Source organism: Propithecus coquereli, unplaced genomic scaffold (assembly GCF_000956105.1).
Source record: "Propithecus coquereli isolate 6110/MARCELLA unplaced genomic scaffold, Pcoq_1.0 Scaffold10, whole genome shotgun sequence".
Taxonomy (NCBI): Eukaryota; Metazoa; Chordata; class Mammalia; order Primates; family Indriidae; genus Propithecus; species Propithecus coquereli.
In genome coordinates, this window is record NW_012133858.1 from 5,590,994 (window position 1) to 5,616,428 (window position 25,435).

The 25,435-nt window shown below is 44.7% G+C and overlaps 1 protein-coding gene across 1 annotated transcript in view; it reads left to right on the forward strand.

Moving 5' to 3' along the window:
- Positions 1 to 25,435, forward strand: part of KALRN (kalirin, RhoGEF kinase) — a 583,131-nt gene that overhangs the window by 167,987 nt on the left and 389,709 nt on the right. Inside the window, exon 6 of the mRNA XM_012639639.1 lies at positions 17,326 to 17,448. Within this exon, the coding sequence (XP_012495093.1) occupies positions 17,326 to 17,448 (123 nt within the window). The remainder of the gene's footprint in view (positions 1 to 17,325; positions 17,449 to 25,435) is intronic.

Genomic DNA, 25,435 nt, shown 5'->3' on the forward strand with positions numbered 1-25,435 from the left:
CTGGGGGGTCTAGTGTATATGGGAGAGATAGCACGGAAGTTGTCTAAGAAAAAGAAAACATGCCAGCTCTTCCCCAGTAGGGAAGCGGGGAAAGGTCTCAGGTACCCGTTTTGAGGAATGATGGACATTCAGGAACAATTTATAAAGTAAAACAAATTGAGTCTCTGTTTGGGCTGGGGAGCTTTTCCAAGGTTTCTTTCCAGGCATTTTACTCTGAAGAACCCATTTTCCTTTCTTCCACCCTCTCTCCTCTTCCCATTCTACTTTCTGTCCCATATGTGACCTTATGGTCCCTGTCCTGGGTCTCTCCAGGCCTTTCCATCACCTACCTTTTTTGAGCATCTGTTCTCTCCAAGCTTGTTGCTTTGCCTCCCTTTTGCATTCCTGCTTCCTTCCTTGGTCAGAGTTAAGGAAAAGCTTCATGTGTGCTCAGGCCTCCTGTGGAGGGCAAAGAGAGCACTGGCTTTGGAGTCAGGGAGACCTGGCTCGAATCCCTGCCTGGCCACTCAGTAGCTGAGTGACTGTGGCCAGTTCACCCTCTCTAAGCATCAATTTCTTTATCTCTAAAATGTATATTTTGATACATGTCTTAGGATTCTTGTATGAACTAAAGAAAATGTACATAAAGTATCCAGTATGGCTGGAGCCCAGGAGAGCTCAACAAGGGGTAGGGGTGTGGAGACAGCCTTGTGCTGGCCCATGCAGGTGAGTGGGATCAGCAGTGGGAGAGAGGCATGGGAGGCTCTCTTGTGGGGCATGGTGGGGAGGACAGTCTCATCCACAGCAAGGATGCCGGAGCAGACAGCATGTGGCAGTGGAGTGTGGAGGTGAGGTAGGGACCTGGTGGCTGGAGAAATCAGGAAGGGGTAGGGGGAATAAACCTGTCAGTGGGCATTAGACACAAGGTCTGCTGTTAGCAGAGGGAAAAAGGAAGCAGTATCTTAGAACGCCATTGCTGAAGATAAGCCAATTTAATAAGTGCCAAACACTGTGCTAGGGATGGGCAATTGGAAGATGAACTAGAGTCAGGCCTCACCACGTTAGAGCAGAGAGCACCAGCAGACAAATAGCCATTGCATAGGTCAGTTCATGGCAGTATCTATCAATGCTATGGAAGCAGAGGTGGGGAAACGTTCAGCCAGGGTTGGGACGCAGGGAGAGGAAGGCGTGTGAGCGAAGGCCTGACGGCCTCCATGTGCAGGCTGGGTTCTGGGAATGCATGCAGTCCAGCATGGTGTGAGTGCAGGCCCTGTGGGGAGGAGAGCAGGAGGGCCGTGACTATGCCATGTCTGTTTCCAGGAGTCAGAGCACAGCAGAGGGTCAGAAATGCACTGAATAACCAGAGGACCACAGGGAAAACTGGATTTTGATGAGTGGTTCAGGCCCTGCCGGGAGCATCTGAGAACCCTAGATTCTTTGATTCAAGTGTAATCGCTTATCCAGGACAAAACTCCCTTCTAGCCTCCCTGATATGCATTTTTACAGACTCTTTTGAGCTTCCAGGGTCGAGGAAGCCACAGCTGTTAGAAAGTCCTTACAATGGGCCAGAATCTGCCTTCCTGGAGCTCCCACCCTGTAGTCCCAGCTCTGCCCCCTGGGGTGTCCTGCAACTAGTCTCTCCCTGCCCCCACAGGGCAGCGTTCCCATGACTTGGAGACGTCCTTGCAGGCCTCCCCCCATGTTTTCTGCTCCAGATGAAGTCCTACGAATTCTTTTAGCCTATTTTCATTTGAGGTGGGCTCCAGACTCTTTGATGCAGCTTTCCTGGGACCAGTTTTTCAAATAAGAGAGGGGAATGGGGAGAGGTCTGCAGCTCTAGGTCCCACTTGCACGGGTGAGAAAAAGATTTTGTGTTTGCAGGTGTACTTGCTTCTTATAGCTCAAGTTAGTCAGTCCGAATCCCCAAGAGTCTGCCCACTCAGAGAATGATGCTCTCTCACTCGAGTAGAGGGAAACACTATCTCATATGTAAATACAGGAGAATGTCTTCTCACACGTGAGCATAGAGAAATTATTCTAGTATGAAAGTGTTGAGTTAAAGGTTTCTGGTGCCAAGGTCAGTAGTACTCACTGTTCCTCGGGAAAAAGCTCACCTCAAGAGTGTCTACTGCTCCAGTCCCATTCCTGTGTCCCATAGCTCTTCTGTGGTTATTCCCAAGTAGAGCCAAAGCCTCATGATCCCATCTTGGAGAGAGTCAGAAAACTTTTGATAAACCACACAAAGGAACGTTAATCCCCGTGGGGGAAACCTATCTCTAGCTGGAATCTCAGGAAGGTTCTTCCTCTAGGTCCCCCATGCCCCTACCCCCGATGAAATCCCACTCTCTTGCTCACCTGCAGCCCCCTCCTCAGTAAGCCTCTTCTAGCGTAAGAAAGGTCCTGTTATAGGGACAACTGCTGATGTGGTAAGAAGACACGCCCTGTGACATGCACATCAGGTGGGCCAGCTGGTCCCACCCCAGGGTTCTTGTCCTGCTTTAGATTTCCCTGGAGAGCTGACCTTGTCATGAGGTGGCAAGAGAAGGTATAAACCAGAAGGGCCTAGAATGGGGAGTGAGACCGGACTTGGGCATTTAGCTCCTGTCACTCAGGGCATCCTCTTCTGTGCTTTGCACTGTCCCACTTTCTTACCCCTTTGTTTATGCCAGCACTTCCCCCCGCCCCACTTGGAATGCCTGTTCCACTGTGTCTGTCTGTTGAAACCACAGCTCAAGGTCCAGCTCGGATGCACCTCCCCAGTCTTCCCTGTCGGAGGGGGTCTGTCTCTGCCCTGAGCATCTTCCTGCAGCCTTTATCCATCCCCCTTGCATTGGCCCTCTTCCATGCCATCTAGTATTATAGCCAGATGCTCAAAGACCTCATTCCCCAATTATATTGCAAATTCCTGGAGGACAGGGCCAGTGTCTTTGATAACTGTGTTCCCCAGAGGCACGTAGTCAGTGCCAAATAAATAGTGGACTATGACACAGTCTGTACTTACTGGGCTGCCTGATGGCGCAAAACTTTGTGAGCACTCTGAGCTGGCACAAGAGCACCACCTACTGCTGAGCGGTGTTAGAGAACGTCACTCTGACACGCTTGCTGGTGAAAACTAGAGTGTTAGCAAGTTTCATCTTGCAATGGAGTGAGTGATTTAGAGGCAGGAAACCAGTTCTGGTCCTTTTATACTAATCCAAGTGGGAGCAGAAAGGGAAGGGGCAAGCCCTGGAGACACTTTAAAGGAAAGAAAATGGGAGCGGGTGATGACTGGGTGTCGGAGAGGCGGGGAGTGGCGGTGGTGCCAAAGCCTTCACGTTAGAATGCCGGTAGCAGACAGGAGTGGAGACATACCCCAGGGACATTTTGGAAGAAGGATGGATAACTAAATGGAATTCAAAATTTAATTTCTTTTAAGACACAGAAAAGTGAGAGAAGTGATGATGAAGGTCACTGAAAACATTACCACACATTAGCTGGTTGTTGCTTTTCTGCCCTACCCTTAAGAACAACGTGACATGGGACATATCTGAACATGGGAATTCATCTTAGTCCTTTGACAGCTTTGGAGCGACCAGCGACCGGGCTCTTCATTCAGTAAGTTCTTGCTGAACTCTGCAGGGAATACGCTGTGGGGTCCTGAGGCTGCAAGATGACCAAGTGTGTCCTTTTTGTGGTGCCTGAGCCTGGCCCCCTGCCTGGTCACTCACCTGCGTGGGCACCACTGCGGAAGCTGCTGCGGGAAGAGCAAAGAAGGGAAAAAGTGGGGTGCCAGGCTCTCTTCCTAAGCTCAAGGTCAGGCCTGCCTAGCACAGACCAGCACAGCTAGGTGGTGGTCTCCTCCCCCAGAGAAGGGTTCCCAAGGGGAGGGCTGCCGCTTTCTCCCAGATAGGGGCTCCTGGAGGAAGAGCTGCCTCCTCCTCAGCCCACGTGGAGCTTTGTTCCCAGATGTGCCAGTGATTGGCACAGCTGATTTTAGGATGTGTGGGAGGACTGGATGAGAACACGCAACAGACACTCCATTTTTGCAGTAACAATAATAGTTACCATTTATTGAGTATATCCTGTATGCCAGGAACAACCATTAGCTCATCTAAATTAACTTGCCAAGGGCCAGATCTCAGTTTATGACTAAATTTAGCTCTGGGATAAAGTTGGGCACTATTTTCTCAGCTTGGATTAAATAGGATTTGACCTTCTTCAATTCTACATTTTGGGAAGTGAGTGAAGTACATTCCCTCACTCTGTTCCTGAAAATATTTTATCAGCATTTGTGGTTCAGATGGAAGGAATTTGGCCATTCGGAGTCCGTATCCCGGGGCTGTCTGGGCTGGCTCCTGGGTTTGCTGGGCCTGTTTCTCGTCTGCTTGACTTGCTGGCTCCTGGATGACCGTTCCTTCCCCACGGGAGGCTGATGCATGTGTGGCCAGTGCTGCAGGGAATAAAGTCCATCCAAGCAAACAGGCTAGAAATAAAATGCAAAAAAACACCTTATTTAAAGTCTGAAAGTATTTATATTAATCGTGGGCTTGGTGAGACTTCATTGCATCACTTAGCATGAGGAGGGCAAGAGTGAGGAGAGTGGCCTTTTAAGGCTTAGCATTGAGCATGTGCTTCTCCAGGCGAGCTGAGCTGTGGCTCATCTGTCAAGAGCAGTGTGTGATTTTAGCATGAGGTTTTGCAGCCTGAGTTTCTCTAATCAGCAAGCGGCTACTTTTTGTGACTGCCAGTTTATCCGTCTGAACCCAGGGGAAGTGGAAAGGAACTAGCGTGCACTCTGCGTATGCTACACATCATATGCCACGCTCAGCACCTTTCATGTATTCTCATCTTCTTCATCTTCTTTGACCCAGATGTTGAAGGACTTATAAGAAAAAGTTACACACCATCTGGGGGCTGGACACGTTTGAAGCTCTGACTTGGGTGGGGCAAGGGCAATATACGTAACCTAAACATTTGTACCCCCATAATATGTTGAAATAAAAAAAATTAAAAAGAAAAAAGAAAGAAAAATGTGGGGGAAGGAATGGAGGAAGTGGAGGCAGAGACCATCAGTTGGTGAGAAGTTGGCAATATGCTAGTTGGTTTTGTTTTGTGAGATCAAGGCTGGCTTGGACTCCCTTTGCAATGAGATAAATGCCTGTGTATCTGGGAGGGTCTCAGTGTAGACACTCAGTTCTGGGTTAAAATGAAATCTGAGCTTATCACTCCCCTTCAGTGGTTCCCCATTGCCACTGAACAAAGGCCCAGTTCCTTTGCCTTGCATCTTTTTCCCCTTTATGACTTGGTCCCTGCCTATTTCTTATCATCTCTTCCTATAACCTCTCACTACATGCTGTGGTTTTAAGCTTCTAGGCCTTTGCTCAAGCTGTTTCCTCTCATTAAGATGCCCTTTCCATCTATGTCTTCTTTGCCTAAATCCTGTTGTCTTTCAAGTGTTGTTCAGGTTGCCACCTTCTGGAAGCCATCCATGCTTTTCCCTAGCCTTACTTCTGCCACGTTGGACCAAGTGCTCCCTGCTGTCAGCCTATAGTGTATGCCTTTTATAATACTTTTCACATTTTATTAAAATTAATAGAATATTGAATGCCTTTGTCTCCCTCACTAGACCATGACCTTGATCTTTTATCATCAGTCTCCAATCCAACATCTGGAATACATTGAGTGTTCAACAAGTGAATAAGATATCATGTTAACATCATGGTCACATGACTATTGAAAAGAAAACTGGACTAAAACTGGCTTAAATGTCAAGGAAGTATATTATTTCACATTTTGAGTAGGCATTCAGAGACAACAAGAGCTTCAAAATTGATGAATCACTGCAAGCCTGTCATCAGGCACCCAGGCTCTTTCTGTCTCACTGCTCTGCTGAAATCTCACTGTTCTGCCGAGAGCATCATCCCAAGGCTGCTGCCCCTCGTGGTTATATGATGGCTGCCAGTGGTGACAGAGCAGCACGCTTCATTGTTTCACCCAGTGATGGGGTGAGGGGAGAGGGGGAGAGACAGACAGACAGACATTGGCTTCTCTGTACCAGGAGATTACACTGGTTCCATTCTCCTCGATTCCACTGGTTCGTACTAAGTCCTGCCTACCCCTGCACCAGTAAATAACGAGGAGAGTGAAATTAGCATGATTGTTTGAACAATTGGTATGGGGTGGAATGGATGTTGGGGAATCCACATCCAATATATTACTCTAGAAGAAGCTTTCTTGGAGTCTTTCATGTCCCATTTTCTCTCTCCTTTCCTCTGGAACTCTAACTATGCCTGTGTTATACCTACAGTGTCCAATCTGGCAGTCACTAGCCACATCTGGCTAATTAAACTTCAATTTAAATTAATTAAAAGTAAAATTTAAAACTCAGTTTCTCAGTCTTACTTGCCACATTTCAAGTGTTCAACAAGCACACATGCCTAGTAGCAGCCTCCTGGACAGCACAGATACAGAACATGTGTGCCTTCACAGCCCCTCACCAGCCCTGAACTCTAACCTCTGTTTTTGACACCTGTCAAGACTATTGCAACTCTCTGCTCAGCTCCTATTTCTCTGCTCCACAGTTTTAGAAATACCCTCAGGGAGAAAGCCTGAGTGAATATGGGACTTACATTGTTTGTTTCCCCTCCTTTAAGGATCGCGGTTCTGTGTTGGTTGTTGATCAATGCCTTCAAACACTTTATAGATGGTGGGGTTAAGTCTGATACCAGCTACCCCATCATGGATAGACCATAAGTCTCTACAGGAACATTTAAAATAAAAATGCAAGTACATCAGAATTACTTGGAGAGCTTCTACTGATCAGAATCTCAATGGTAGGGCCTAGGAAGCTATATTTTTTAAGAAAATATTTCAGATATTTCAGAATTAAGGTCAAGTTTGTGAACTACTATGGTAGACACTAGAGAAATGAGCTTAGAGGAAAGAGAATTCAGTATGGACCTGTTTGGTAAAGGAAGGCATCAGGAGGAGATGAGGCTTCAATTTTGAAGGATGGGAATAATTTGGAGATTTAGGTGTAGAGTATTTCGTGGGGAGGAAAGATGTGGACACCAATATGGGGATGGAATGAGCATGGTATGCTGTGTTTGTTTGGTAGCAAAATAAAACAATTTGGCTGGAGAAGATGCTTGGTGTAGGACAGTGGTATGAAATAAAAGAATAAGACAGATTTGGGACCAGTCTGGGGTAGGGTAAGGCCTTGTATGCCAGGCTAAGGAGACTGAACTTTGCATTTTAATTAAAAGCAACAATAGGGCTTGATTTTTATTTTGTTTTTATTATTTATTGATTATTATGACTGAGGGAATGATATGGGAAAGCAATGTACTAGAACCTGGTAGGGGCAGACAGCTTGGTGTAAGGGATGGAATGGAGTCAGGGAGGCCAGTAGGGCACAGGGAGCAGAGGGATGAATAGCAGCAGCAATGGAAAGTTAAGGGCATATTCCAGAGTTACTTGAGGAAATAATGAACAAGGTGGGCTTTGAGCAATGGGACAGATGTGGGAAGATAGGAGAAAGTAACACTTTTGATAGAAAAGACACAGTAGTTTGAGATGTTGGTGGAACATCAAGAGGATATTCATATTGACTGCATAGGTACTGTCTTAGTCTGTTTTCTGTTGCTATAACAGAATACCTGAGACTGGGTAATTTATAAAGAAAAGAAATTTGCTGGGTATAGTGGCTCATGCCTATAATCTCAGCTACTTTGGAGGCTGAGGCAGGAGGATCGCTTGAACCCAGAAGTTTGAGGCTGCAGTGAGCTGTGGTCATGCCACTGTGCTCCAGCCTGGATGACAGAGCAAGACTCTGTCTCTAAAAAAAAAAATAAATAAAAATTAATTAGTTGATTTTATAAAAAAGAAAAGAGATTTATTTAGTTCATGGACCTGGCTAGGAAGTTCAAGAGTATGGTACTGGCATCTGTATAGGGTCTTCTTGTTCATAATAACATGATGAAGGGCATCACATGGCAAGAAGGCAAGAGTGTCAGGTCTCTCGTCCTCTCCTCAAAAAGCCATTAATCCCATCATGGGGGCCCCACCCAATGACCTCATCTAATCCTAATTACCTCCAGAAGGCCCCGCCTCCAAACACCATCAACATATAAATTTGGGGATTAAGTTTATAATATGAAATTTGGGAGACACATTAAAATCAGATGTTTCATAGTGAATCCATAGACACCATGTGATTAGAAATATTCTAAAACCTAGGTGTATATTTGGGGGACAATTTAATAGTGGTTTAAAAGCATGGCTTTTGGACTCATGCAGACCTGGATTTGAGTCTTCAGTATGCCACCCTGAGTGTGCGACCTTGACTAAGTTATTTAATCTCTCTGAATCTGTTTCCTCACCTAAAAAAGGTGTTGATTTTGGTATCTGTTACTTCATAGGGCTGTTATGAGGATTGAGATAATGTGTGTAAAGCTCATTGTGTAGAGCCTGGCACGTGTTTATTCTTGTCAGTTATCTGGGAAATTAAGGTTAGGGAGCATCCTGAAACAGAGGAAATTGCATGGGATTTGGGTTCAGATGGACACTAGATTCTGAATTCATCTTCAATACTTACAAGCTTTGTGGTTTTAAGCAATTTATTTCACCTCTTAATATGGGGTTTTCACTATGTTTAAAACGGAATTAACAATACCTTGTTTGTGGCATTATTATGAGGAGTGTGTGAGGTAAACTAAGGAGGTGTTTGGTTCAGGATTTGGCACATGAAATATAGGAAATACTGTTAGTGTTGTTGAAGTTGTGAGCCTGGGTGGTTTTCCTGTGGACAGGGTCTGATGAGTGAAGAGCAAAGGGCTGGGGTCCAGTCTCTATACTGTCACAGTAAAGAGTGAAGGACACAAAAGGAGGCCATGAAGGCACAGCCAGGGAAGTGGGAGGCGAGTTTGGATAAGTCCATGTAGGATTTGGAGGATTGATGAGCTTTCAAAACTAGGATGTTCCTACCATTTTTGTCATGCTGAGACTAGACATGATGTGTCCAGGAAGAGTTCACCATATGAAAGCACTGATAGTCCTGAGAAAATGTTCACAAGTCCACAGAGGTGTGAAAGCAGTAGAGAAACAACTCCTGTCTGCAGCCAGATGGGCTGCTGCTGCAAATGACCTGGTCTGGGGGTCCAGACAGGGTAGAATTTCAGAAAGGACTGCATCTGATTCTGGCACAAAGTCAAAGGGAATGAGAACCGACAGGATAAAGCACCCAGAAACTACAGGGGGCTGGTTTTTATTGTGGGTGTTGACTCAAGAAAATAGTAAAAGCAGACCATATTTAAGGGCTTAAGGAGGAAGTGGATGGAGGGAAAACAAAGGCAGCTGTGCAGAACATTCTTCGGTAAGTTTAGAGATGAAAGGAAGGAGAGACCAAATGAAGCTCCGAGCTCACTGGAAGGTGTAGCATCAGTGTTCAGAGCATCAACACCGGAACTAGACCTCCTGGGGTTGAATTTCTGCTCTGCCACTTATTAACTGTGTGGCTCTGGGCAAGTTAATTAATTTCTCTGTGCCTTAGTTTCCTAATCTGTAAAGTGGAGATGATGATATTGGGGATTAATAATATTGGGGAGATAATCATGAGGTTATTAAGAGGATTAAGTGAGTTAACATATATAAAGTATTTAGAACAGTGCCTGCCACACAGTGAGCATTTAACAAATGTTAGTTGCTATAATTGTTATTGTTACCATCATCATTATTACTGTTATAGAGACAAATTAAAAATGAGAAAGGAGGCTGGAGAAAGGGAAGACAAGGAGAGTGCAGTCCTGTTGTAGGTATAGTTTCTCTCTAAAATATGGATATAGCACCTAGTGGGGAGTTTTCTTAGGTTCTACTAAACATTCAGACTTAGGAGAACTACCGTAGGCCACCTTTGGCACTGACCTACTGAGAACAATGTAAGATGGGACCCATAGGTTGCCAGCAGAGCAGTCCTTGCAGCAGTCCGGCTCAATGCAAGGAGGTAAGATCTGCAGTGGGCAGTGGCAAGATCTGCCGTGGCTTATAAACTCCATGCCCTCAGGAGCCAGTATGTCTCATAACAACTCCAGTGGCACAGCTTCCAGGATTTCTGCAGTGAACATGCCAGTTGCAAGAGTCACCACGCTCAGGGAAGCCCAAGGTATGGTGTACCCATCATGTCTTTGCAGCTCATTTATGGTTCCTCCCAAATCTAGATGAAATTTGCCTATCATAAGAAACATGATTTAGTAATATGTTAGTATATTCCATCTTTTATCTGCTTTTAGGGAAACAGAACTTGGATGTTAACTGAAGGTCATGTTCGACGAATAAGGGGAAAGGGTTTTGTTAACTCCTTGCTCACAGTGGGATATTTGGCTGTTTTACAGAGAAATCGGGACTATTCTAGACTACGGGCAACATGTAAGGATGTTAGACACGGGATCTGGAATTTACGGAATTTGGGTATGGAGGGTGTAAGAAATGTGCTGGGGATCCATAGCATGTCTGCAGGTCAGAGACACAGCCTGGGTGGTGAAATTGTCTGACATCCTGATTACTGAGGATACAGTGACAGTGTCTCCCAGGTAACCAGGCAGAAATATCCTTCCTGGATTTATAGCAAAAGAGAAAAATATCTTCTCTTTTATACAATATATAAAAATATGCCAGCTGACATTCCAAAAACATAAAGGAAAACAGGCAGAACCCAGACCTACAGCCTATCAGTCCCATAGCCCAGCCGCCTTCCTGTCCATAGATATTAGTGTAGTGATGATCTCCTCAGCATCTTCAATACCTTGTGGCCTACAGGGCTTGCAGGATACAGAAGAGGTGCATGTCAAACTTCCTATGGTGAGAAATCCTGGGAGCCTGGAAATAAGTAGAATTTTGAAGTTCTTTTTTTTCCCTTTCTTTCTTTGCCTTGTTTTGGAAAAGCAGGAAAGTTCAATTCTAGGAGAGTGGGCAATTGAAAACCAGGGTTGAAGGGTCCTGAGCTAGAACACACACATGAGGTCTGTGTGTTGCCCTGTTTGCACAGGAACATGTGTCCCGGAGCAATCTGAGTTCCCGTGAAAGCAGAATTGTAAAGTGGGAAGAGTTTGTCTTTGGTTCCCACCTACTTCTATTTTTAGGGCCTCTCTGCCACCTCATCTTAGGATCTCATCCCTGGGATGTGCTCACAAAGGGCCTTGCTTTCTTACTAAGCTGTTTCTATATCCAGGATAAATTAATTCCAGGAGGGATTGCAGGAAAAATTGCATTTTAATAGGCATCTCTCCTGAGTGAAAAACTGTCAAGAGCTACTAAAAGGACTGAGTGTCTGATGGTAAATATGTTCCGGTGTGGCAGAGAGGGTGGGGAAGGGGGAGTTTGGAAACAAGAGTGGGGAGTAAGATCCCTGGTCAGGCCACCCAGGGACAGCAGGAAGGCACAGTACCCTCAGGCAGAACTCTGAGAGAATATATGGGTTTCTGAGTCTTATGTGGTCAGGGGAACCCACAGGGCCCCAGAGTGTGTGTGAAGGTGAGGGTGGTGGGTACCCTTGGGCTGTGTCTGTGCAGTGTCCTGTGGTTGCCCTGGGGGAGCATCTCTGGGTGGGTGGGCTATGGATGTGTGTGAAAATGAGCTGGAGGTGTGATTCCCATTAGCCCGTGGTGATTTTGCAGTAAGATGAACCTACTGCAATTTTAAATCCACACCTTTTACCTGTTTTGTACTCGAAATGAAAACATTTGGGAAATACATGCAATAGAATGTGCTCATTATGTGGATTTTAAAATCTGCCATCTATGTAGCACTTACCAAAGCATTTTCACGTCCATCATTTTATTCGACTCCCCCTGTTATCCTATGGTTTAAATAATGTAAATTTTTACAGATAAGGAACTGAGTTTCAGACCAGTAATGAAACTTGTCAAAATTTATATAGCAGAGTCTGCACTGATTTGAATTCTGTTCTTTGCACTTAACACACGTATAATTTTATTTTGGAATTGACTGGACACCTAGTTTCCCAGACATAACAAGGTTCCCCTGCAAGGAAGTTGCTAATGTACTCCAGAGTAGAAGCTTTTATGGATGCAGTGTATAGACAGGGTATTGCAGACACTGTTGATATTGGAGTGTGCATATTTAGGCAAAGAAAATCCACTCGTTGTCTTCTGTCCTCTTAATCAGCTCATCAAAACTAAATATAAACATCTTTAATACCAATGCAATCTATAATTAGAGTATAAAATACTAACAGTAGATGGTAAGGTGGTTTGAAAGTTAAAACTCTCAATCAGATGCTATTGCTAAATTTGGCAAATGAAGGAAAATAAACACAAGATCCTTAATATACTTGCTCTATGAAATATTTTATGCTTCATTAAAAACAGAACAGTAATAACATTTTAGGAAGCCCTGTCTTTAAAAGAAAAAGGAGAAAAAGGTTTGTTTATTTTCCTAATTTGCATTTAAATAGATTTCTTTAACATTTACTATTTATTAAGAACCAGATTTGTATACTTTCACTGGATTTTAGCCAGAATAATAAAAAAAAAATACTTAGCTTAAACATAAAACATGAAAAGGGCAAAACAAAACCCCAAGTGGCTTACATATAACATCTATCTTCTTAATGAGGCAAAACTATGTTGGTTTCAGACAAAGAGGTACAATTGCATTATTTAGTCATGAACTTTCCTCTTGGAGGAATTTTTTTTTGTTATATTTTGTGGAACCCACCATTTGTAGCATCTCAAAAAAGAAAGACATCAAAAAGTTTGAAACCACTGTGGAGATATTCCCTTTGTTTGTTTGTTCACATCTTTGAGTCAATCTAGTTTAAGTGTCTTCCGGAGAGCCAAATTTAAATAGATCAGATTATAAAATGTACTAGCTAGAAGGGGGCTTAGAAAGGGTCTGCATGTCTGGAGATTAACAACCCTAGAGCCCGTGGCCAACTCATAGTATTTATTCACTCATTGATTCAATAGGTATTTATCGAGAGATGGAAAGCTATTTGAACCAGCTGTCCCCAGGCACCTGCACTACGTCCTAATGGTGCAGGCAGTGGGGGAGGAGGAGGCTGGGTGTTGGTGAGTGGGTAGTCCCACATGAGGGACAGCACCTCACCCTGGCAGCTGCCTGCTGGGGGTAGTGCCCTGTGGAGCCCAGAGAGAGGAGGCCTTACACAGCCATGTGAGTAAGAGGCAGGGCAGTGTCCCAAGAGCCTGGCTCAACAGACACTCAGTAAATGTGGCATTGGGTAGAAAGAATGAATTCTAGACTGGGGGCTTCACTTCCCTGAACCTGTTTGCCCTAGTCGTGAAGTGTGCCTGACAATAGCACCTTGTGGGATATGAGGATGCAAAGAGATGATGTGGGTGAGTGGACATTGTGAACTCGAGCATCACACAAATGTCAGGGCTGAGACTAAGAAGCAGCCTTTCTCTGATTATGAAACAATGCCAGTTTCCTCACTGGCCTTTTATTCAAAAAGTTGGAAATGTAGTAAGGAATATACAATACTGTATACTGTAGTAAGGAATATACCATCTGATCCAGGAGACTCAATAAAACTATTTTTTAGTTTTAATGGAAAAAATGCATTCCATAAATTTCCAAATCGAGCCTATTGTAAACCAGGATGCTTACCTCCAATCTGGGAATCACCATGGCTTGCAAATGAGAAGCCCAGAAATGAAGTGACTTGCCCACAGTCTTAGGGGGAGTCAGTGACAGAGCCAGGCCGGAAACCAGCCTCGTCCTCATCCCACCTGTCTGCATGCACACACACATCCTGTCTCTGCAGCCAGCTCCACTGAATGCAACAGAGATGACTGCGACCCTTGCAGACAGCCAGGTTTGCAAGGGCGAGGATTATATACAAATCGGCAGCAAGTTTAGGCCCAGAAAAGACTTGTGATTGTCCCTTAGGAAATTGCTGTTGTGGAGAAACCCCGGTTCCTGACGTCACTTGGCACTATCTAGTCCCCAGAGCAGGTCTTTCTCTGTCTGATACATGTATCACTTCTTTGGAGCATTACCTCCAGTGCAAGCTAAACTTTCCCTGAATGCCCAGCCACCAGTGAGCAGCTCATGTGCTCCAAATGCAGGAGGCGGAATCAGGTGGGATGGCACGAACACAGACCTCATTCTGTAAGAAGCCAGTTCCGCGAGGTGCACAGTTCCTCCAGCACTCTCAACTCTCGCCTGTCTTTTAACTCACTTTTGTATTGCTCTCCACCCTGATTGGTCTGTGTTCAGCTCTCCTTGCTCTGTAGTCCAGCAGGGACCTGGCGCCGGGCAATCTAATCATTCCAGTGCTAGCACATAACTCAGCTGCTTATTTGCATACCTAAATAGTCATTTAACATAAAATACAGGGAAGGTCACTTCTCGGCCACTGAGATAGCCAAGCAAGTATATGGAGTGAGCGCTTTTCATCACAAGTTCCAAGGACTTCAGGCATTTCAGATTTGCATTAACTTTATTGATTCTTTTGTCAATAAGGAAATTATTTTAAAATGGGGCTAGGAGGCAGAATTTTGAAGATCAAATGCTACAGAATCAGAGTCCTCTAAACTCTCGGGGAGCTTGTCTTCTTTTACCCCTTGTCCTTAATAATGATTAAAGACAAAAAAAAAAAAAACTAGGCCTGACCAAGTGCAGGGCTGGCTGTGGCTGGTGGGCGCAGGATAGGGCACACAGCACAGATACAGACCCTGGCTCTGCAGGAGCCCCAGCCTGAAACAAATCCTCTGACACAGGGAAAGAACGATACTTCTACGGTTGGTGGAGGTAGGCAGAAGTGTAATTCGAAAGGGAGAATAATCTCCAAATCGTGCACTTTTGCTTTCAGAAGGTGATGTTTTATACTTAGGTGTGAGCTGTGACGGCCCTGATGTTTCTCTCCTGACCTTCAGACAAAGCTAACTGCCCACAGGACACCTCTGCTTGAAGCTCATGAGCCTCTCAGATTCAGCACATCTAAAATGGACCATTATAAACCCACTATTCCCCACCCCCACACAAGCTTCTTACCCTCACCTTTGGGCAACACTTTTGGTGGTGCCTTTTATTACAAGGCCCCAGGTTGCCATGCCTGAAACCTGCCTCTTCTCCCTAGCTCTTCCTCACCCTCCCTTCCCCAAACAACCATGAGTCTTCAGTCCTGCTCCCGGTGGCTCTCAAATCCGCCCACTTCTCAGATCCACTGCTACTCCCCTAATCCAGGTTTCCATGTCTTCACCTTCACCAGGATTTCTATAATCCTCACCAGGATTACTGCAACAGCTTCCTAACCCACTTCTCTGCCCCACTTCTCTCCCTCCAGTCCACTTCCCACGCTGCTATCAAAGCTCCCTTCACACCTCACTGCTCAGTTTAAAACCCTCCACTGACGCCTCGCAGCCACAGTGCGTGGTCCAGGGTCCCTGACGCCTGCGCACAGAACTCTTTGTGGTCAGCCCATCCCACCTCCATCCCCAGCCAACCTCCCCTTGCCATCAGGCTCCGGAAGCACAGCTGAGGACATCGCACTGTCCTGCCCCATGATGGCACTGGGCTGCCCCTGTTCTGCCCCTCTACCTGGAGCACACATCTCACTGGCCTTCACCTGGCTGATCCCTACCTGAGTCAAGGCTCAACTCAGGTGTCACCTCCTCTGAGAAGCCTTCTCTGCTCTTCCCACGTCCCACTCCTTCACAGGTGGGTGAGGTGCTCTCCTCTGTGCTCCCTCAACAGCCCATGTTGGCCTCCGTTGTGTCAGTAGATTTTGTTTGAGTTGTAATTTTAATTGAATTAGTGCCAGGTTGTACTGAAGTTGTATCTGAGTCCATGTGCATTTTCCACCCTGGCCTTTAAGCCACTTACACTCAGGAACCACATTTTAGCCATTTTTGCCTGTCTGTTGCCTCCAGCAGGTACCTGGCACATAGCAGGTGTCCCATAAATGTTGGTTGAATATAACTGAAAGAGTAAATTCACTCTTCTGTTACAGGGGTATAATGGAATGAAGTGGTTCTGTGGTTCTGTCTCTGGGAAGCTCGCACAATCTTCACAGCTTCTTAGCCTGCTCCCGTGCTCAGCTGCTCCCTGCTCCACTCTGCAGCTGGGCCACAGCCCTGAGCCCATCCCAAACTGTGGCGCGTGAGGCTCAAGTAGTGTAGTCCTCTTCTCCAAGTGCACTGTTTCATGCCTTTCCTGGCTTTATCACTTGGCTGCTTTGGGCAGAAAATTATGGAAAACCTAACTTAAACTGGCTTGAATAATAAAGAGGGTTTCTTGGCTCAGGTCCTAAGGAGGTCCCACGAGAAGGTGGAGATCAGGCAAGGCTTGGTCAGGGCTCTGCCTGTTTCTTGCAGTTGTCTTGGGCTCACCCTTTCCCTGCCCATTGGCTTCACCCTCAGTCCGACAGAAGAATGGCTACAGCAATTTGAGGTCAGGACCATGTATAACAGTATTAGAGGAAGAGAAGCTGTATCTAAAGAACTAGGGGTCTGTTTTCCCAGAAGTTTCCAGCAAACTTCCCTTCACATTTTAAACATACCGAATTGGATCACATTCTCATTTCTGAGACAATCTCATTGGTTGTGAAATGTCATGTACGAGCTGGCTTAGGTCTGGTGTCCTGAAGAGCTAGGGGTTCTAGGCAGCTCTCCTTGAAGTGTGTAGGCTGGAGGAGGGTTGGAAGTTACAAGAAAACCAGGGTACAGCGCTCAGAGGAGGAAAATGGCTCAATGCCCGCTGTGCTAGCAGCAGGCAGTACTTACTCTATCCTTACAATCCTCCTCTTCTGGCTCCTGGTGGGTTATAGCAGAAACTCGGGAATTGTGAGGTTGTGAAGTTGCAAGGAAAGTTGATTCGGTTCAGAACCAATTCAACAGTGTGTGTGGCTGGGCAGTGTGTGAGTCGGACAGGGCATGTACGGATGTCCTGCAGCCTCCTAGGAGGATTTGTCTTTTCTACTCATGTGCTGGCCCAGCGGGGAATGATTAAGCCTCCCAGCTTGACTCCTCAGCACCTGTCCCTAAAGCAAGCATGGGGCCTCTTTGAGGCTTTCCGAAGGTTTTACAAAGGGGCAGGTGCTGGGGATAGTAAACAGCTTTCTATCCCATTTCCCTATCTCGCTCATTTTCTCTTTTCCCCTTAGGCTCTGTAGAGCAAAGTAGAGGCTGCTGGTGGGTTCTTATGCTGGAATCGAGGGCTCTTCTGAGGACCCAGGCTGTAGCCTAGCCCTGTGGAAGTTCGGAGAACAATGGCTGGTTCTCACTGGGCACCAGCAGGAGGGCATCTTTCCTTCCAGTAGCTCTGAAAGTTTTGCCCAATCAGACCCATGACCCTTCTGATTACTCTGTGCCTTCTTGTCCCCTCTAGATGTTCGACTGGATAAGCCACAACAAGGAGTTATTTCTCCAGAGCCACACGGAGATCGGAGTCAGCTACCAGCACGCCCTAGACCTCCAGACGCAGCACAATCACTTCGCCATGAACTCCATGGTGAGCCAGGGGCTGGTCTCGCACTGCTGCTGGGGCAGGAGAGCTGGGAGGGGCAGAAACTGTGATCCCACCAAGTAAGAACGAGGATCTCTGAGCGTGCGGACCCTGTAGCCTCCCATTGCCAGGATGGGGCCCGTGCAGGGCACGTGGCCAGCCAGCTGCTCCTGCAGCAGACTGTGGCCCTATTTCTGCTTCTAGACTCTGCTTCACGCCGTGTAAGGAATGTGCTCAGGGTTGTAGGAGATGCCGGCCCAGCTCAAGACTTGGAAGGGCAAGTCACCAGTTCCATTCCACTGACTCAACTGACATTTTTTGGTCCCCAACATGTGTGAGTCACTGAGCTGGGATGGTTAGGGGCCTCAAGCTATGGCACATTGGAAACAGTTCAGTGAACTGGGACTGTTTAGACTGGTGAAGAGAAACCCTAAGGGACACATGATTGCTGCCTTTGAAGGGCTGACTTACAGAGAAAAGAGTGGAATTGCTTTATGTTGGTTTAAGAGGCAGAAATGTTCAGGGGGTGGCAGTTTGAGAGGAGGCAGGACATGGCTTGGGGGGTGGAGGTGGGCGAGATGCAGTGGGAGTTAGCGAGCTCCCCACGATGGGGCGTGTTCAAGCAGACTCTGAATTCAGAGAGCAATATCTGCTGGCTGTGTGGCCAGATGAAGCTTACTTTACCTCTCTATGCTTGTTCTTCATCTGTAAAACAGAAATTATACACTAGCCACTTTATCGGCCTGTTGTGAGGATTCGCTGAGTTAATTGTAAAACAATTGGAAGTGTGCCTGGCACATAGTGAGTCCTCAGTAAATGCTGGTATTGTGATAGAGACAAGGGTATAGGAGTCCAGTCCAGAGGACAACTATTATCCCTCGTAAGCCTAACATCTTGGGATACTTTATTTCTGTGTGTTGCCCAAGACTTTCTTTCAAAATCCTGTCTGCTCCTTGAACTCGTTGTATTTCTAACTCCTGCAGCCTAAGTGTGCCTCAACATCTCTCTCTCCCCTGCCAGCTCTTTCTACTTGCACTGTGGCCCAGAAGAATAGCTCCGCCATTCCCCATATATTTGAAAACCAGAGACACCTTGTCATCACGCCTGGTGATACTGGGAGTGGGTCACATGTTAGAAAAACATAAACACGGAGGAGCACAGAGGGCAAGAAGGAAGAGAATTTCATTTTCTACCAGGTTGTTTTAAATATTTTCTTGCACTGGAGTTAACACTCTGTAGAAGAAATAATCCCCGCCTCAAGGTGTTCAGGGTCTGGTTCGAGAGAAACTCAGACATGATGGTGTAGCCTGATAGGTGCAGTGACAGGGATATGCTGAGTTAACTGAGAGCCTTAAAGTCTCAGTGGTTTAAAACAACAGAGATTTCTTTTTTGCTTTTAGCACACACCCCTCATTAGCTTGTGGGAGCCAGGCTTGTCAGTCACCCAAGGACCAGGGCGAATGGAGCAGGTGCTGCCAGTTGCCTTGCCAGACAAAGCATGTAGCCAGGCACACATGCTGGCTCTGAAACCTTCTACCTAGAAGTGACACGGTTGCTCGCATTTTATTGACCAGTGCCAACCACACGACCACACCTAACTTGTGGCTGGGGACATCATGCAGTCCCACTCACGTTGGGAAGGAGAGAACAGGATAGTTGTGAGTAGCCCTAATGACTAGCATGGAGAGCCACAGAAGGTCATTAGGTAGGATGACATCATGCGATTTGCATGGAAAGACCACTCTGTCTGCAGAATAGAAAGTTGTGAGACCAGGCAGGGAAATCATCAACTATGTTATCCAATTTGGCCACAAAACAATCTTGAGTCTTTATTAAAATGTAAAGGCTCATTTTCTTCCAACTAGTCTCCTATAGTTAATTCTCATCTCCAGCCCACTTTAGTCACTGACGAGGAAAGCAGTTGATCACAGGTGATTTAGAACATGAACTCAAATCTAGTTTGATTATTTGTGTGCCTTGTGGATTTCTCCTGGTGAGGTTTATAAATTCTGTGCAAGAATCTTCACATCACCCAACCACCTGGCCCTAAGGTAGACAAACTCATTTTAATTAGAAACGAAGACCAATATAATTAGGGAGGTAAGGCTGCCACCAAGCCCCTAGAAACAATGAACTACAAAGTTAAACAGAGACTTTGGCTTTGAATAATCTGCAGGACTGCTTTTCTCTGTTCTTGTGGAAAACTGAGTTAATGACACATCAAAAACCTTTGCTCTGACAGATTTCCTGTTGAAGTCTCCATTTTTAGGACAAAAATGAGGGAGGAAATTTACTGAAGGGAAGTAGCTTCAGGAACTTGGAGAGAGGGAAGAAGAGATTTCCTATACCATGGCCAATTAGCATGTTCCAGCCCATCTTGTAGCCTCCCTCTGCTGTGAATGCACACAGCACTCAGAGGCCTCCTCAGCCTGCTTAGGCAGGATCTCCTCTCTGGCTGCAGGGTGAGGGAAGGGAAATCCCACGGTTGTTGGATCAGATTGCCTGGGCACCTGTGCATTATAAACACGGCTTGGTGCCTTTGTAAACCAGGAGGCTTACAGGTTTGTTATTAAAAGAAACTTCCTACAAAGAAGGATGGCAGCATCCCAAGCAGGTGAAAGGATGGAATTACAGGCTACTTTTTCTGGCCTAGTTGATGGATGTTGCTGCCAAGAAACAGATGGATGCCAGCGGCTCCTGCTTGAGCCCAGTGACTATAGGAATGATCAGTTAGTTACTCGGGGGCAGTGGGAATGTGGATTGTTCTGTAAATTCACTCAAGCGTTTCTGTTCTTGGAAATTATACACACACGTATGTATACATTCACACATCCCTGCATGTAAATGTAAATGTAGCGTACTTTGTTTCAGGCTACAGGTGAGTTCTTTGGTATTGAATCTTGTTTTACCACTGAAGGAGGCCAGCGATTCCTTATGTTGTAGGGAGGTCACAGTTCCCTTGGAAATCTAATGAAGGTTGTGGGTCCTCTCCCAGAGAAATGTATATATGAACAAATTTTTTTTCAGGCAGTTTTAGGAGATCCAGGGGGATCCTAAAGCCTATCAATCAACCTCCCCAATTTAAGATCCTAAGAACCTCATAACTCCTTTATTCACTCATTCAACAAATAATTAAGGATCAGACGTTGTGCTGGATGTTGAGCACAGTGGTGGACAAAACAGAGATGATCATGTCCCATGGAGAGTCCAGTGGAGAGACGTGTTAAATATATGATCTCACAAATAAGAATTATAAACCAATAAGTCTTATGTTGGAAGATTAAGGAATGTTGTCACAGAGTGTAACAAAAGGGCCCAAGTTAGATGGGGGGGCCAGGTCAGGTATATTTTTCAATCAGTAATCAGCATTGATTTAAGGTTCATTGTTCATTCATTGACAGTAACTAATGGCCTGTGAATTAACCCTATACCAAAGAATTCATAATTTTAAGAAGTCCTAGGTATATTGTTTTATAAATGAAAATGATCAACTGATAACTTACCTGTTAAGTTTTATTTTCATGTGTCACGTGTTTATACACCGGTTAAAAACCCAATTCCAGCTAAGGTGACCATTCCTGAGTATTAGTTTGCTAGGGCTGTGGTAATAATACCACAGACTGGGTGGCTTGAACATCGGAAATTTATTTGCTTATGGTTCTGGAGGCTTGAAGTCCAAAATCAAGGTATTGGCAGGTCTAGCTTCTCCCGAGACCTCTCTTCTTGGCTTACAAACAGCCACCTTCTCGCTGTGCTCTCCCAAGGCCTTTTCTCTGTGAGCGCCTGGCATCGCTCTGTATGTCTTAATCTGCTCTTTTTGTAAGGGCACCAGTCAGAGTGGATTAGCTCCCACCCTAATGGCCTCATTTAAACTTAATCATCTCTTTAAAGACTCTATCTTCAAATGTAGTCACATTCTGAGGTACCAGGGGTTAGGGCTCCAACATATAAATTTGGGGGTGGGTACAATTTACTTCATAACATAGAGAAATAATTGCATTTCATTAAATCATGGAAGGAAAATCAAATTTTCTGTGTTTTATCTGTGAGTTGGTACCAATGGAAGCCATCAATTACTAACATATCAAGAGTGTCTCTGGGAGTGATACCCTACTAATATCCTACTAAGTATGGTACATGAGCAACTCTAAAAGGAAAAAGTTAAAATTGGTCGATCTTTAGATTTTTGTCATACTATGTTTTTTTAAATTCCCATTGGGGAATCCTACTCTTCTGATATTCAATAATAATAACAACAATAACCACCCACCTACTAAATTACCACCCAGGAGGAAAATATTCTCTGGCTTCTTACAGAGCCTCAGAAAGCCAGGTTTCCTGAGCTCTCTGGGGCCCTCCTCTTTCTTAATTCTGCCTTCTGCTGTGGAAGCCTTTCTCATAAATTCTCCTTCCCCTGAGTGTGGCCCTCTTCTCTGTTGGGGGTGTGGGCAGATGGAAGTGAAGGCAGGTTGTAATATGCACAGAACAGTCTTACAGCCATCTATGCTCTGGTTCTTCGTGAGACACAGGAGCACAGACAAACATAACACAACCTTATTTACAATTTTAATTAGCTGGTTCTTTGGGAAAACATAAATTGTTAATGGCTTCTGTCTGGAGTTTTAAAATATGAAATGATGTTCGTTTTCTGTTATTACGACTGTGAGGATTCACATTAGTGATGACAGTGTGCATCTGGGTGGTAGGAGTCCTCTCTGCGGCGGCGTGCTTCATAACTGCCTTAATCCTATTAATTTGCTCACCAGAGGCACATACTGCCACTTGGCGGTGTGCATCAGCCCAATCGCAGCAAAGACTGTGGTGTTCTCTCTTTGTTTTGAGAGAAGCCTACTGTTTAGAAAAACTCAAACTGTTTTCCCTCTGCTCTCACACCACAATCATCAACACAGAAGATTCCTGTGACCAAACGTCAGGGGACGGGGTTCTCCCCACCAACAAACAAGCAGTCTTTTCTGCAGCTGACACCAGCTGGGTGTATTCCAATTCAATTTTGACACTATCTACCTGGAAATTGCGTCAGATCCCACAGGCTGAGGGCTCAGTCCCCAAGACTGCCCCCCTTCGGATAGCAGTTGCAAGTTCAGGCCTCTGGAACTTTTGACTGACGGGCTTGGAGTTGGAGTTCCCATAATCCCCTCTTTGGGTTTGCTTTGCTGGCTCACATAACTCAGAGAAACATGTTTACCGGTTTGTTATAAAGGATATTACAAAGGATACAGATGAAGAGATGCATAGGTACGGGGAAATGGGCATGGAGCTTCCATGCCCTCTCCAGGTGTACCACCCTCCAGCTACATGGAGGCTCCCTGAACCCAGTCCTCTTGGGTTTTTATGGAAGCTTTGTTATGTTGACATACCTTCCTCCAGGGTATATGGTGGGACCCTCTCTGTAATGAGAGTCTAATGACCCACCGTCAGAAAGGTGGAGGAACATTAGAGTCCTTCCTTGGGATAGGTGAAAGGCGGACTGGAGAATGTCAGAGAGATTCTGTTTCCTAAGGCCTGCTTCTGAGGCCTAAAGCACCCAACATTATAGTAAAAGACCATAACAAGGGCTATGGGAATTATGAGCATGGAAACATGGATAAAACCGATATATATATATATATATATATATATATATATATATGTATACACACACATGTCATAACACCACAGTTACAGATGACAGCACCAAGGAAGAGTCAGCTCTGGTGCAAGAGAAATAAAGATTCTGAGGCAGGTAGTCTCCTGTTGACAATCTGAGAAACCTTGCCCAGAATGCTCTGTCATCTTTGATTCTTGGCAGCCCCAAACTATCATTCTGCAGCATGTCCCTATCTCTAAACAAACAGTACTTCCTGTAATAACCGAATTTCTAGATTTCGATGTAAACATACACATACACTTGCTATTGTAACGTTCAAATAGCTAGAGTTTGACCCTGCCATAGCTGCAAAGCCCCGTAGTAGACATGGAAACGTTAAAAAAAAAAAAAGAAAGAAAAAGAAGAAGAGATCAGTTTTATTTGGTATGCATTAGTCTTTTTAGTATAATTTTTTTTCAAAGAATATGGAGGGAGCTTGATAAAAATGCGGATTTCTTTTTGACCTTCACCCCAGTTCTGGAAAATCATAATCTCTGGGAATAAGACCCTTGGAATCTGCATTCTAAACAAGCTCCCCAGATGATTTATATACACATTAAAGTTAGAGAACTGTTGTTCTGTAAAGATCTATATATATGCATAAAATAGTATCTAAAACATCACAAATTCTGAAGGACATTCTGCTTTCAGAATGACAACATGAAGAACTCTACAGCCCTGTTTTCCATTGAAACCAGTGAAAATTATTTTAAAACAAGTCTCTGGAAATAATCCTAAGTGTGTACAGCAAATGAAAAACATTTATTCAAGAAAATCTACTAAAACTTAATAAGAACAGTGAGTCTGTGGTATATGAACCAAGACCCACCTACTCTTTCCCTTTCCCCTCCCAGCTCAGTAAGATGGAAACTCCACTCCAGACCAATGCAGCCAAGATTATACGGTCCCTTTCCCTCTCAGTTCCTAGCTGAAGGATTATCTTTCCAGGTGGGACATTTCTTATCCTGCCCAAGCTACCTGTTGCGGAGGCTAAGTTCCAGGTGAGTGTGGCCTAGAGATGGGGACTCCCTTTTTCTGCTCAGCCCTCACCTGTGGAGCAGCAGCTGTGCCATGGGTGCAATGCTACTGAGAATACGAGGGCCCCAGTTGCCCTTAGTGGATTAATAAGATGTGGTATATGTATACCATGGAGTTCTACTCAGCCATAAAAAATGATGGTGATACAGGACCTCTTGTATTATCACGGATAGAGTTGGAACCTATTCTGCTAAGCGAAGTATCACAAAAATGGAAAAACAAGCACCACACGTACTCACCAGCAAGTTGGTTTCACTGATCAACATTTAAATTCACATATAGTAATAACATTCATTGGGTGTCAGGCAGATGGGAGGGGATGGGTATTTACACACCTAATGGTTGCGGTGTGCACCGTCTAGGGGATGGACAGGCTTGAAACTCTGACGTAGGTGGGGCAAAGGCAATGTATGTAACCTAAACATTTGTACCTCTGTAATATGCTGAAATAAAAAAAAAATTTTAAAAAAAGAAGTAATCTGAATAGACCTATAACAAATAAAGTGATTGAATTAGTAATCAAAGAAATATTCTCAAAGAAAAGCCCAGGACCAGATGGTTTCACCAGTGAATTCTGCCAAACATTTAAAGAAGAATTAATACTATTAATAATTCTTCACATGCTTTTACAAAGAATAATAGAGAAGGGAACACATCTTAGCTCATCCTAAGAGGCCAGTATTACCCTGATACCCAAATACAAAGCCATCATGTGAAAAAAGAAAACTACACACTAGTATCTCTTATGAATGTGGATGCAAAAATTCCCCAAAATACTGTCAACCCAAATCCAGCAATATATAGAAAGAATTATACACTATGACTAAGTGGGAATCGTCTGAGAATTGTGAGTTTGGTTTAGCATCGGTGGAATAAAACCCAAAAAACACACGATCATCTCAGTAGATCAGAAAAAACATTTGACAAAATCTAAAACCCCCTAATAACAAAATCACTCAACAAACTAGGAATAGAAGAGAACTTCCTCAATCTGATATAGAGCACCTATGAAAAACTCACAGCTAACATTATACTTAATGGTGAAAGACTAGATACTTCCCCCTTAAGATTAGGAACAAGATAAGGACACTCTTGCCACTTCTATTCAATATCGGAGAGTCTATCCAGGGCAATTACTCAGGAAAAAGATATGAAAGGTATCCAAATTGGAAAGAAATAAGTAAAACTATCTCTATTATCAGATGTCATGATCATGTATATGGAAAATCCTAAGGCACCCAGTAAAAAACTATTAGAACTAGTAAATGAATTCAGCAAAGTTCCAGGATACAAAATCAATACACAAAA